The sequence below is a fragment of the Oryzias latipes genome, chromosome 5 (assembly GCF_002234675.1).
Source record: "Oryzias latipes chromosome 5, ASM223467v1".
In the NCBI taxonomy this organism is placed as follows: domain Eukaryota; kingdom Metazoa; phylum Chordata; class Actinopteri; order Beloniformes; family Adrianichthyidae; genus Oryzias; species Oryzias latipes.
The window spans coordinates 29,719,038-29,733,396 of record NC_019863.2 but is presented as its reverse complement, the minus strand read 5'-3'; the positions used below and the strand labels follow the sequence as shown (position 1 = coordinate 29,733,396).

The window sequence follows — 14,359 nt, the reverse complement described above, 5'->3', positions numbered from 1 at the left end:
CAGCAGTAAACAAGGCACAAATATTAATTCTAACACACTCAGAAAAAGGCAGCAGAAAACTCTACATCCACATTTACTTTATAGTGTTAACTCAAATGTTCAGTGTTTTGTTTTTATGTTTTTTTTTTTGATAATTTGTCAGAAGTCCAACATGTGGAACTGCAAAAATCATGCTGACAGATGTTTTTTTCAGGTCAGCTGCTGCAGATGACTCTAAGCAGATTTGAGAGGGGCAAATGTTCCTATTCTGCCCCTTGGGTCCTTCCTCCTTTTTCGTCTTCATCAGGATCTATAGATCAAGCACATGAATCAGTGTGTCACAGTGGCTGCAAAAGATGACCTCATGCTTCTCTCTTCTCAGGTGACGACCACCTGCTCTCCAGTGCCAAATCTGGTGGGTTTGTGCACATTTGTATCAGAGAGAAGTTTCGTATTTGAATAGGACGGCTTATTTCTTCCAACTTATTTTCCAGCAGGGATCCACTAAATCAGCATCTCTGAAGAAGAGAGGCTCTTTACCCAGGTACTGTACTACATCTGAAAGAGACTAAGGAAAAAAAGACTTTCTTTGTAAATTAAAAAAAACAAAAACAATGAAAACATCTAAATAATCAAACAAGTCATACTAAATTCATGTGGCTTTTGACATTTGGCAGAAGTAAAAGTGTGGAACAAGTGATGGAGCATGTGATGGAAGGCCACTATGACTTTGACCTCACCTACATCACGGAGAGGATCATATCGGTCTTCTTCCTGCCAGACCTGGAGGAGCAGCGGTACCAGAGGAACCTGAAGGAAGTGGCATCAATGCTTAAATCAAAGCACCAAGACAACTTTTTGGTTGGTCTGACAAACTAAAATAATACAGCATTCTGACTGCATGACACTGCGTGTTTCTTCTGGCTTGTGTTCATTCTTAAAATTGTATTCATTAGCACATTCTCTGAAACATTTATGAAAGCAGTATTGGGTAACACAACTCGGTGCCAAGTTGGTATCGGTACTGACGTATTTGGTACTACCGGTACCGTATAGTTTATGTGATTCATTTTGGGGCTTTGTTTTGTCAATCATGTCAATCACTTGTATTCTATTCAGTTTTACTGCTCAATTCTGACCAATCATTCTGACCAATTTTACCTTTCCAACAATTTTGGGCGGGCTTATATAAGAATGGATGAAGCTGTGAGGGTGTGTGGAGCTTCAGTCAAACGGACAAAGCCAAAGCAAGCAAAGGTTTGGCTGTTCGCAACAAATTATTTCAATTAGACGACCTGATGGATAAGAGTGACTTGTACGAGGCTCAGAAAAAAGATCGATTTTGTAGCAATAGCGGTGAAATACATATATACTCGGGCGTGTGAGAAAACTCAGATGCAGCATTGCAGTGAAGACTGTCAGAAAGAATAAATTAAAGCATATTGAGGACATTCAAGCATTCTCTTTCACTCTGTGAGGCTGCTTTGTCACACTTAAATGTTTTAGGAAAAAAAATCGTCATGTTTTTTCTCAATTTTGAAGCACCTTTAGGCATCGCATCTATTTCAAAAGTACTTATTTGGCACAGGCTTAAATCCAAATGGTACCAATCCTTAGTTACAGCTTGGCTTGCTTTTAAATTTTCTAATTTAGAAATTCAGCAAGTCCCGGACAAGCCCCCGAGTCGACAAAAAAGCTTAGCTAAAAACTTCTTTAAATGTGAATTTCCGTTTAATTTCTTCACACTACCATTTTCTTAAAATAAAAGTTATAATTCTATACATTTCTGTCGTCTTTAGCTTCTCAACTTATCAGAGAACAGAAATGACATCACCAGACTCAACCCCAAGGTAAAAGATTTTACGTCTTCAAAGTAGTTTGAAGCTCATAGCTTCATCGGCCTATGTATGAAAACTGATTTTTACTTTACACTATGCCAAATAAGCCAATATGGCTTGGACAACAACCATCAGAATTTTAATGCAAATCTTTCCTCTGTGGTCCAGGTGCAGGACCACGGCTGGCCTGATCTTCATGCCCCCCCACTTGAAAGAATTTGTGCCATTTGTAAAGCCATGGAGACCTGGTTGACCTCCGACACCCAAAATGTTGTGGTCCTTCACTGCAAAGTCTGTAATTGAATGTATCTGCTTTCTGTGTTATGATCCTTTGTTATTGAACATTTGGGTTTTTGCTCGAACAGGGACACAGAGGAAAAACGGGGGTCATTGTGGCAGCATACATGCACTACAGCAAGATATCAGCTGGGTAAAAAGCATCAATACTACAACATAAAACCCACAGCATAGCAGCATATTGCATTGTTTATTTACATGCATGCATTAAAGCCTCCTAAACGAATAACAAGCATGTTGAATGAATGAGCAAAATGTATTTGTAATGGCACAGAAGTCAGCTACGTCACTTATTATAGTTGGATTACATCATTAGGCAACGCCAGTTCAATTTCCTAACCTTCTGATTTGTTTCTTTTTGCATTTCAAAATATATCAAAAGAACTTTGTTGCAACTTAAAGAAAAGAGAAAAAAGTGAACTTCAAAAGGAGAAAACAAGAACATTTTCAAAAATTTGGCAGACTTGAAATATGGCTAAGTACACTTTTGATTTTGAAATTTCAATCAAAAATGATTTAAAGCAACATTGTGTTATTTGTTATACATTTATATTATTCATTTTTGCTGCACAGCACTTTGGATTAAATTATGTATTAAAAGTACTATATAAAAAAAACATTGATTTGAATATTTGATTTGATTTTTCCGTAAATGTTGCTAAAATTGTGTCATAGATGTAGTCTTTGTGAAAGCTACTTCACTATTTAATGTTTGTAAGGTATGTGTGCACATTCATGAACTCCTGTCTGTGTCCACAGCGCTGACCAGGCTCTCACCACGCTGGCCATGAGGAAGTTCTGTGAGGACAAAGTCTCCTCTTCTCTCCAGCCTTCTCAGAACAGGTCTGACAAAGTCTTGAAATGCTGTTTCTTCTGTAGCAGCAGACACTCCTTCATCTCATGTCTTCTTGTCTTCTTCACAGGTACATCTACTACTTCAGTGGACTCTTGTCCGGTACGATCAAGATGAACAGCAGTCCTCTGTTCCTGCATCAGATCCTCGTTCCATCACTGCCAAACTTTCAGACAGGAGGAGGTCAGTCTGCACACACAGGTGGCGGTGTACCAACTTGACAGCCATCCTTAGATTGAAACTTGTTTTTTTTATTATTTGTTGTGTATGCAGGATTTTATCCCTTCCTGAAAATCTACCAGTCTCTGAAGCTGGTCTACACATCTGGCGTATAGTGAGTGTCGAGTCACCATGTGTGTTTCAAACAAACCTCCTGTTGGTTAGAGTTGCATCCTTCTTTAAATCCCTCTAACAGATGTGAACTCTGCAGCCTACCGTCTGTGTTTAAACACTGCCTAGTCTGTGTTTACATTAAAGACAGTGCTGTTTACTTGTGGTTTATCCGACTAAAGCATGCTTCAACTGCTTTTATCTGTGTTTTTAAGCTGGAGTGCCCACTTTTTTATTGTCTGTCCAGTGATCCCCAGGGTTCCAGAGCAAGGAAAGTTTGTGTGACCATGGAGCCAGCCCTTCTTCTAAAGGGGGACATCATGGTAAGAATTCATTCATAAAACAGTGGGCAACCAGTAAAATTTGGTTTGAATTGCATCTTTTTCTGTCATAGCAGCACCTAAATGACTTCATCTCTGACTTTGCCTTTGAAGTGCTTGTTTTTAAAAATAGAAATCACTTTGGTTAAAGCTATAAGATTTAAAGGTTTCCACTATTATGTCTCTTGAAGAGTGTAAGAACCTTAGCAACCCAGAAGTGTGTGTTTTTAGCCCGGTTCAATTGGTTGCCATAGTAGCAACTGGTGTTGAACTGCAAGACTAAGCAAACAGAGGCTGTTTTAATTATGAACCTCTTGTTTCCTTGTCAGTTTGAGAGTTCTCATAAGAAGCAAACATCCGTAGATGCTGAATAAATCTCTGTGCGTAGGTGAAGTGCTACCACCGGAGGAGCAGAGCGGCAGAAAGGGAGGTGGTGTTTAGAGTCCAGTTCCACACCTGCACGGTTCACGGAGCCCAGCTGTGGTTTGGAAAGACTGAGCTAGACCAGGCCTCCACAGGTAAACAGTCCCATTTTCTTTTACAGAAACTCTTCAGAATCAAAATAAGATTAAAAATATAGGGCATCCATTGCTTTTACTTTTGGTTTTTTAAAGTCAGACCCACTATTTTTTCCTCTGACTGTTGCAGTGTGCATTTGAGACAAATAGCTAATGACAGCGTCAGGTTAGATGAAACAGAAATGTTTACATATGGCCCACTAAGCAGCAGTCTCTTGGCAGTTGCTCGGTTGCTGACGCATGCATACAGTAACATTTAGAAAGAAATTACATGAAAAACACACCAGTTGCCTGTCAAAAGAAAGCAGTTTTCAAATTATAGCTTTCTTTGATCTGTTTATTGAATTAATATCCTTTCCTTCAGGTCTGTTTATTTCCGCAGTGAAAAAAAGCGAAACACTTTTTTTTTTGTTATTTTGTTTTTTCTGCCATACAATTCATATCTTCTGATGCAAAGTTTGTCTCTCTTTGTTGTTACTCTCTGAATATTTTTGTCATTGCCTCTTTGCTTCTCTGTCTGCAGATGACAGATTCCCCCCAGATGCTACAGTGGAGCTCATCTTCTCCAGTGGACCAGAAAAAATCAAAGGTAAGGATTGTCAATTTTCTGTGTGGCTGTGTTGTTGCTTACTTTGAAATACTCTTTACATCTAGGTCGAATCTGAATCCCTCCCCTACCCCAACGGCTTCTCCTTACCCCTAACATTTAGCCTTCCAAACGGAGAGTAATTTTACAATATTGTTACTCCCACTCAATGACATCATCAGTATTCATCAGTCAGCTACGTTAGCGCAGAGCTGCTAGCTCTTGGAAATGCATAAAAAATTGGTTTTATAACTTTAAAAAGGTCATGCTAAAACTAAAAGTCATGACTTACAATGTTAATGTGTGAGCATCAGAGCACACCCACCTAAAAAAAAATGATTCGGGCTCGGCATTCCTCCACCGTGAGGGTTAGTCCCTAAAAAAACAAATTCGGACAACCCTACCCCTCCAATTGCCCCTACCATTGGAGGGGTAGTGAGAAGCCGTAGGGGTAGGGGAAGAATTCGAACTCAGCCTTACTCTCTGTATATTTTTTTATTTTTTGTTTGTTTGTTTTCATTTGTCCTCTTGTTGAGGTCGAGAATACAACAAGAAGGATTCTTCCATCAAGGTAGACTACAACATCTCAGACCATGTCGTTAGATGGGATTCCTACGAGAACTTTAATCTCCAACGTGAAGACAGCATTGAAAGTAAGAAACACGCACACCAATGGAAAAAGAAGTGTTACAAGATTTCAAGAAACCCCACAGGATAGAAACATGTGTCCACATCCTTTAAGATCTGACTGTTCTTATCTTTTCAGACATATCTCACACAAGAGGCCCTCTGGATGGAAGCTTGTATGCTCAAGTGAGAAAGCGACGTGGACCGGGCGCAACTGCTTCTGCACTGAATGGATGTCTGACTAGCAGCCCAACTGTCCAGTCTCAGTCTACCACAAAGCCCCAGTCTCACACTTATGCAGCTGGCTCCAGAGGTTCTTCTGTCCCATCAGTCCAACCTAATCATCCGGTGGAGTTGTCCCCATCGAAGACATTCACAGCAAGAGAAAACACTGACTGTCCTGTTAGAGGAGTAGGAGACACAGGAGACAGAGGAATGGAGAAGATGAGAGACAAAGCAAAAGACAGAGAAACAGCGATTTTAGATGATGGGGACCTGTCAAGCCCTGAGGGTGTAAGACGAGAGCAGTCATGTCAATCAGGTACAAAGTGTAGAGATTCAGGATTGGAGCGAGACAGAGAGCCCTCTTTTACTAACAGTCAGTGTCTGGGATGTTGCAACAGCGTTAGAAGACATCAGAAAAGCCAAACTCTGCCAGCTTTACCATCTAAATCTCTTTCCCATCCTCCTCTTGCAACTCATGTGGAATTTTGCCATCGCCACAGTACCCATCCTTTACCTGAGTTACCATGGGAATGTCCACCGGCAGCACCGTCTCTGCCCTGCCTCCACAGACCATGTTACACTTATCCGACTGCCGAACATGCTTCCGCACACAGCCATAGTCTGCCAGTTTCAAACAGATTGTGCACAGGAGATGAGTGTCACCTCATTCATTACTCCAGCCACAACCCAGGCTCTCACTTGTCCCACCACCAACCACAACCTTTAAGTCCTTACAGAGAGATGATTTTCAGCTCTCCGACATTACCTCCTTGTTGTCCATGTCAAGATTGTTACAACAGACGAGAGCACCAGTCCAACTTAGTGAAAGCAATCCACTCTGTGCATCAAGACCAGTCAGAAGGCTCACACTGGTCCCAAGGAGCTGGGGTACAGCGGACACGAGAGGCACCCATGCTCTGGGACAGTGAAAATCCATGGGAGCTGGCAAGAGGAACAGAGTTCTGGCAATGCAAATCTCCATTGCCTGTATTTCGTCACTGTTTTCCCACTCTAGACCAGGTTTCAAACCTCGAACAATCAAGATTTGTTATCGCATCGCAACAGAGCTACCCCATCCCTCAGTCTCTAATGGATGTGCGGGATAGAGCAAGCAGTGGGTACCACACTCCTCTACAGCCCCGTCATTCCTGCCCATGCTCCCCATATGAACCATCTCCATCTGAGAGCCAAGGGAGCCATGGCTGTGCCTCAGGGTACCGCTCTGGATCAACCTCTTCTATGCCTCCAAAAAGCCCTTCTCCTGGTAAAGGAAGGCTGCCAGATACCACCTTGGAAGCCCAAGACCAAGAGCATGCTGGCAATCACAAAGGTAAGAAAAGAAATTTCAGATTTTCAAATGTTGTTTCATTTTTTAAAAGATTTCTTTAAGCTTCCTGGTTTTATTTGCTTTTGTGATAGTGCAAAACACCAAAGCAGGAGACGACACATCTCACGGTTCAGAGAATAAATGTGACTCTCATGATCAGCCAAGCACTCCTGGACTAGACTCTGATCATGACTACACACTTATTGGTAGCAGCAGCCCAACCCACACTGAGGACAGGTGGGTGTGCACATGACACACATAGTAAGTGTCTGCAGGACCTCAAAAAATAATTTCCTTTTTGTTCTGCCCTTTTCTTAGTATAACTACTGAGACCCCCTTTCAAAACAAAGAAACTACCACAGAAAACTCCAACACAAGCACCAAATCAACAGTACCAGTATCAGCGGAGACTCAAACCCAAATTTCAGTCATATCTACAAACCCCATACACCCATCAGGTCAGTCTCCTCAAAGTCCTGAGGACAAGCCAGAAGCAGCTGACCTCACTGGAAGAACCAAAGAGTGTAGTCCATCACACACTTCAAGCCCTGTTTCTGTCATTGTCTCTCCTGTCCAAGTGCAACTTAACGGGTCCGACCTTCCTGGTGATACCTTATCCAACAGCAGCAGCAATTTATCTGCAATCCTCTCTACAAGTCTAAGTTCTAGCACTTCCACCTCCTCCCCAAATTCTCCTCTTGGCTCACCAGAGCAGTCTTCTCCTAAGTGCCCCACATGTGCTGTAGACACAACAGAACAACGACTGACTCCCGACAGAGACAGCTCAGCCAACACCAAACCTCCTTCACCTGTGCCGGATGGATACCAGACACCCACTTTCCCAGTAGCATCCTACTATTACTCCTTATTAAATGTCCCTCATGTCCCGTATACTGGGTATACCGCCATAACAATTCCCGCCATCCAGCCTCCGTTACCAGAGAAGAAGCGTCTATCCTCTACATCATCGCCATCCCCGAATGGACACAGTCCTACTTTCTGTGTCTCCTCTGCTTCTTCACCCACACATCATGTTACTTTTTCCCCAACTGTGGGAGAGCAGAGAAAAAGTTCTGGACAGCCCAGTTGCAGGGAGGGGGCAGACATCCGCGTGAATGCCAAGTTTGTCCAGGATAGCTCCAAGTACTGGTACAAACCAGGAATCTCCAGAGATCAAGGTTTGAGTTTTACAAAGATGAGAACATTTTATTTATCATTTCTGAACCATCTGGCTAAATATAAAGTGGTGAAGATAATAAATTTAAAGACCTGCTCTGATGAAAATCATGTTTTTTGGCATTTTCTTTGTCCTTTGTCCATCATCACAAAACTGCCACAAAAACATGATTTTCATCAGAGCAGGTCTTTAAATTTACGACGTACAAGTTACTACGGCAAGCCGCAAGCTCCCTGCTCCGCTCCATTCTGATACTTCCACTTGTACATGTTGTGTGTACATCTTGGTTTTTCTCGTCTGAGCCTGTATCTGGCTCAAAACTGTACGGCTAGATATCGCCAAAATCGCTTGCCATTTTGGTTGTACCGGTAATGTTAATTTGGGCTTGTGACGGGCTGTAAGCTAGCAGGAATGCACATAAACCAATGGATGAAGGGAAGGGAGCAGGCTTACTTGCACCAACAGTCTCGCCCGAACTCAGAGGCAAATTTCTAATGAACTCCTGTCGCTGTGCAGAAACTATGTCCTTGAAAGCGACACAGGTTTTTCTTTTACTTTGGCTAAAAACTGCAGAATCATAATTAAAAGACCACTGGGAACATTTTTATAACAGATCAAGAGATGATCAGAGTGGGTCCTTAATAAGCTTGTGTAAACCACTGTCTTTTCCTATATGCCTACTCTTTAACGAGTCTTCTCCACCATAGCTATAGCGGTGCTGAAAGACAAGGAGCCAGGAACTTTCCTCATTAGAGACAGTAACTCTTTCCAGGGAGCATACGGCCTTGCTCTCAAGGTGGCCAACCCTCCTCCCAATGCCAACATCAGCGGGAACAAAGGTTTGCATCGCAGTGTTTTTCCATTTTCATGTTCTCCTCAGCTTTTTGGTTAATTTTGCCGGGTCTACAGGGACTGACTTGAATACATTTCTACTGAAATAGAAACTCAAATTAGCAAGTGGAACCCAATGTTTCAAAAAAAACGAAAATGAGCCAAAGTCATCTGAAAAAGAAGTATTCACACATATTACATATTACAGCTTCTTGCACTAAATTAGCAGAAAATGTAGTGGCTGCCACTACATTTTCCTTTTCCGTTGGTGAGATGCGTGTCATGGAAGTTTCCATCATCAATGACTAACCTCCTCCACCTCTCTCCCTTTGCAGGAGATTCTCTTGAACAGCTGGTGAGGCACTTCCTCATTGAGTCTGGGCCACGAGGAGTGAAAATCAAAGGCTGTCAGAATGAGTCCTGTTTTGGTCAGTTGCTGTTTTGATGCAGCTACTGCATTGTAATTCAAATTAACATGCATAAAGGAGAAAGATGACCCCCCCAAAAGAAAGTTTTGAGGGGAGATTCAGCTCACAGAGAGCCTCATACTTTTGTGTCTAACTTTGCGATGTGTCACAGTGGCGATACAATTTGTCAGTTTTCTTCTCATTCTCTCAGGGAGCTTATCTGCTTTGGTGTACCAACATTCAATTACTCCCATCTCTCTGCCATGTACCCTCCGCATCCCAGGAGAGGGTAATATTGTTATCACTTGATCTAGATAGGACTTTTAAATGTTTTTTTTTATTTTTTTTAGTGGCACGTTATTAAAGCAGTGACTTCCCTCTGTTTATTGATTGAGAAGCTCATGATGTTGCAGATTTGGTTGGGGAACTTCAGGAGATGCAGAGCACCACAAATACCAGCACAGCAGCTGACCTTCTCAAGCAAGGGGCAGGTACAATGTTCTTTTTTTAGGCTGTTGAAGCCTCAACATTCAGAACAATGAACCCCAAAACCCTTTAATGTCCTGTTAATTTTTGTTGCTTTGATGATCCAGCTTGCAGTGTGCTGTACCTGAACTCTGTGGAAACAGAGTCATTAACTGGGCCAGAAGCTGTATCAAAGGCAACCAAGTGTACTCTGGCTTTAAATCCGCGGCCAGCAGCAACAGTGGTCCATTTCAAAGTGTCCTCCCAGGGAATTACACTAACCGACAGCAAAAGACGGTATGGTATATCCTTTGCAAAATTTTTGTATGAATTTGAATACAAGTCATATTTCTACAGTCAAAGTCCCACTCTGATCATCTTCTCAGCTATTTTAGAAGCATTCCCAGTGGTCTTTTAATTATAATTATGCCGTTTTTAGAAAAAATGCTATTTTCCAGAACGTTATTTCTCCAGAGTGGCAGTTAGGGGTGTAGGGAAAAATCGATTCCGTGATGTATCGCGATATTTCATTTGTCAATATTTTTGTCGATTTAAAATGGTGCCAGGATGACATTTATTTAATTATTTATGTTTGTCCTTCAGCCTCTGACTCTTGTTTTCCACTTAAACCTCCGACCGCTAGTTGGCAGCACCACACACTGAGCCTCTTTGAGCAGCTCTACACCACACACAACAACTACAAGATCTCAGCAAGAAGCAGCTTGTTTTGTTATTATGAGACATGCACTACTTAGGTTTTACTTGGAATGGATACCAAACCGAAACTCCGTGCTATTTGCAGTTAGGATCTTATAAAAATGCGGATTGCTGAGTTTTGTAGCGGGTTCAGATAAGAGGAAGTAAAGCACTGCAGCTGCACGGCGGGTCATGCACAGAGCATCAGCCAAAATGCTGTCGGCTAAGCAGGCCAAAGTTCTGAGGAACCTCACAGCAATAGCTTGAGTAAAAGTAACTTGTATATGAAATACAGTTGCAGGGCTTAATATTGTAATAATTAAATAAAATGAATGTTATCTTTTTATTCCAATGAGAGGGGTATTAATATAGCAGTTTTTTCCAAGTGATACTCAAAAAAAAAGAGGGAAAATGTGTTCCAGTACAATATCGCGATACGTCTATCAGGATGCGTATCGTATCGTCAGACTCTTGCCGATACACACCCCTAACCACAGTTCATTAGATAATTGGCCTTTAAGCCGCGGGCGGGACTGTTAACGCAGAACAACCCCGCCCCCTTCCCAGCATATTTTCTACATCCGATTTTCTGCTCAGAAATGCAATCTTAAACTTAATATGCTTTATCTTTGTCCTCCATCATCAGAAAAAATGCCACAAGAACATGTTAAAAACACCAAAAGTGCAATTTTCATTGGAGTGGGTCTTTAAGATCAGTGTCAGAAAAAACTTGATTTGTTTTGCATGATTGTATGAAAGTATGATTTGTTTCTACACAGGCTATTCTTTAGGCGGCACTACCCCATCAACAGTGTTACGTTCAGCAGTCTCGACCCTCATGACCGGAGGTGGGTCCACATGGTGCTATTAAAAACTGCATGTACTAACAGCTCATTGTCTTAAAAATGTACAAATATAAATGCGTTTTTGCTGCAGCTTTGCCAATCAAGCCATGCAGACTTATATTTTCTACAATATAAGTTCTTTTGAGAGTTTTCTTGTCTGCTTCCTTTTCTCTGAGAGGTGCATAGAGTGCTGCTAAGAGGGTCTAAAGTGATGTAATTCATGCATTCCTACCTTTTGTTTCTGTGTACCTGCGCTTCAGGTGGACTAATTCTGATAGCACAACGAGCAAGTAAGTGCTTGTGTCATGATGTGTTCTACTAAATGCTCCCATGCATGGCACCTAATCATAATCAGATCTATTGCATCCTTCTGGAGGTTCTCATTGAAACATTTGGTTTTCGCTCCAACTGTTTGACCTTTGGTGTCTCCCCCCTGGTCCAGGATGTTTGGCTTTGTGGCGAGACGAGCAGGAACGACCACAGAGAACGTGTGCCATCTATTCGCTGAGATGGACCCCGAACAGCCAGCTGTGGCCATCGTTAACTTTATCAACAAAGTCATGCTGGGACCCCAGCTACAAAGATGAGGAATGACATGATTCAACCGTGGACTCTGGGGATCACGATGAAGTTTTACAACTTTCTCATGCAATTGTTTTGCCTTAATGGCACTTGTGTGCTCTTCAATCACTTTTATATAATAATATAGTTTTGACAAATCAGCTTAGAGTGCAAACAAGTTATAAAGTTTGACTGCACAGGGCCAAGTCTCACCTTATTTGTTATTTGAAAAATGTTATTGACGTGAATCAATATATGTTTAAAGAGCAAACAAAGGTTAAGCTAACAGTTAAAACATTGTGGTATAGAATGTGGCTCATGTTTTAAGGAGGGAAAAATTATATTTGGTACCATGTTGGACATGAGAAAGACAATATAAGTGGGGCAAAAATGAACAGAGTATGTGGCTGCATTTGAACCAGTAGAACATGTTAGCATCAAAATTGTGTTTATAAAAGAATGCTTTAAAAATTGTTGCTTTAAAATTTGACAAATGTTTAATTTTAAATTAGTAACCAAAAAATTAATGTTACTTATCTTATTAAATCTTATAGTTTAACATCAAACGAAAATAAACCTTAAAAATTATGTCACACTGTATTATTAGGATGAATAAGGACTAATTTAAATTTAAACAGTCCTATATTGGTATAATAAAATAGTAAATCTTTTAAAATTTCTACTTTGAACAATTTTCTGTAATTTTTAAACAAATTTTCTGAATTTGTTTAGGTTTAATGAAACCCTTCATATTTTTAAAGCAAACACTAAACATTTAAAAATGTATTGTACAATGAAAACTGAGTAAATGTACATGAAAATTTGTGCCAGTGCCACTTTTTGTAACATCTCAAAAAACAAAAACAAAAAAAAACACAACAACACGTTTGTATGACCCATTGTAAATTAAAACAAAAAACAAATGAGGAAATGTCTTGATTTACAATAATGTTATTAAAGGAAATATCAGATTGGAGGTTTGAACTGTTTGGATTTTGGGGGTGAGGGTGCCTTCAACAAGCCAAAGATGTATTATTGTGTTGCTACTAATACTGTTTTTATTTGAAAGGACTCATTTCTGTTTGGTAAAATGTTATTTTCTGTGTGAGCTTGATATAAACTGAGACAGTATTTTTTACGATTGTAGAACGTACATTCTTTTTCATACACATTTTATGTAAAAGGAGTAATATATTTATGGTCTTTGAGATGTTTAAAAGAAAGCTGTATGGTGTGTTTGACAAAACAACATATTCGCCCAATAAAAATGATTTTTCATTATATTATATTAGTTTTGTTGATATTTATGGACAATATGAATGCTAGTAAAGAGACCACATTGACAAAATCACATGTTAATTAATTTTATAAAGTTCTGAATAATTTTCTATCGTAAGAAAAGGAATGAGGTTCCACCGAGATTTGAACTCGGATCGCTGGATTCAAAGTCCAGAGTGCTAACCATTACACCATGGAACCACATGTTCTTGCCAGGCTGTCAGGCGGGACTATAATACTGCAGAGACACACTACTGTTCTACAAAAAACATATGTTGACAGGTTCTTTCATGCCTACAAGGAATGCATCTTACTATAGACGCCTGTCTATAGCGCAGAACTGGGTCATTATTCTAAAGGTCTCTCAAGCTGCAGGAGAAGACACTACGGTATTTACTAAGGGTGCTATTCAATTTAAAAACCTAACACACAATTGTTGTGTGTTATTGTGACAATAAGAAAGCCTTGCAAATGTTTACACGACCGCTTACGCTTGCACGATGTACCTGGTTTTAAATAGGCTAAAATAATGACAAAAGAACTCAAAAGTGACGAGCAGAAGGAAGCGATGCCAGTGTTACTGCGATGTCAGATTGTGTGACTGCAGATGGCGCTGTCACGACTTTCTAAAATGTGTCCTGCTCAACAGTCGAATAACAGCCTGAATAAGAGCGTTTACCGTAAGTAGCCTAGAATCTAGTAGAATGATGATCTTTTTTCAATTTGAGCGTTTCAGGAGGAGGACGGGGAGGAAGCAGCACTGGAGCGACTGCGTTTCAGACTGAATGCAATGGACTACCATCAAATTTATGGAAAAAACGTTTCTTGTAATCTTCCATGTGTTTGCACAAAGTGAAGCCAATCGCTTTCAGTCGTTGTTGCTGCTGCTGCTTCCTCCACCCCTCCTCCTTGGGTTCAGCTCCGTGAACACGTTGCACCCAACGTATTGAAAAAGATCATTCTATTAGATTCTAGGCTACTTACGGTAAACGCTCTTATTCTGGCTAACGGTTGAGCAAAACAAATGTTAGAGAGTCGTGACAGCGCCATCTGGAGTTACACAATCTGACAGGTCACAGTTTTCGGTTTAACACCGCTTAGCTAGCTATTAGATTTGTGTTCCTCACTACATTCTACAAAATAAAAGCGCCAACTTCAAAATAAAAGTGTACTTTTAACCACTCAAAATGACTTGTGAT

At 40.7% G+C, this 14,359-nt stretch overlaps 1 protein-coding gene and 1 non-coding gene across 7 annotated transcripts in view; one reads left to right on the top strand and one right to left on the bottom strand.

The window, feature by feature from the left end:
• The window catches only part of LOC101172728 (tensin-2), a 30,930-nt gene extending 17,762 nt beyond the window's left edge, over positions 1–13,168 (top strand). For 2 of the 6 annotated variants that reach the window (XM_020703559.2, XM_020703563.2), the window contains 24 exons: positions 362–394; positions 477–523; positions 657–840; positions 1,779–1,829; positions 1,986–2,108; positions 2,183–2,247; positions 2,874–2,957; positions 3,038–3,150; positions 3,241–3,301; positions 3,545–3,620; positions 4,006–4,135; positions 4,659–4,724; positions 5,258–5,374; positions 5,488–6,903; positions 6,993–7,137; positions 7,219–8,078; positions 8,785–8,916; positions 9,244–9,336; positions 9,527–9,604; positions 9,714–9,806; positions 9,909–10,077; positions 11,256–11,324; positions 11,582–11,611; positions 11,764–13,168. In XM_020703559.2, the coding sequence (XP_020559218.1) occupies positions 362–394; positions 477–523; positions 657–840; positions 1,779–1,829; positions 1,986–2,108; positions 2,183–2,247; positions 2,874–2,957; positions 3,038–3,150; positions 3,241–3,301; positions 3,545–3,620; positions 4,006–4,135; positions 4,659–4,724; positions 5,258–5,374; positions 5,488–6,903; positions 6,993–7,137; positions 7,219–8,078; positions 8,785–8,916; positions 9,244–9,336; positions 9,527–9,604; positions 9,714–9,806; positions 9,909–10,077; positions 11,256–11,324; positions 11,582–11,611; positions 11,764–11,908 (4,380 nt within the window). In that variant the 3' untranslated portion in view covers positions 11,909–13,168. Of the gene's footprint in view, positions 1–361; positions 395–473; positions 524–656; positions 841–1,778; positions 1,830–1,985; positions 2,109–2,182; positions 2,248–2,873; positions 2,958–3,037; positions 3,151–3,240; positions 3,302–3,544; positions 3,621–4,005; positions 4,136–4,658; positions 4,725–5,257; positions 5,375–5,487; positions 6,904–6,992; positions 7,138–7,218; positions 8,079–8,784; positions 8,917–9,243; positions 9,337–9,526; positions 9,605–9,713; positions 9,807–9,908; positions 10,078–11,255; positions 11,325–11,581; positions 11,612–11,763 lie in introns of all 6 variants that reach the window. The other 4 variants (XM_020703558.2, XM_020703562.2, XM_020703560.2 and 1 more) reach the window with 3 other exon arrangements.
• A 121-nt stretch (positions 13,169–13,289) lies between these two features.
• Positions 13,290–13,361, bottom strand: trnaq-uug. The gene has a single exon. It is a non-coding gene; the product is annotated as a tRNA-Gln (tRNA).
• Positions 13,362–14,359: the final 998 nt, after the last annotated feature.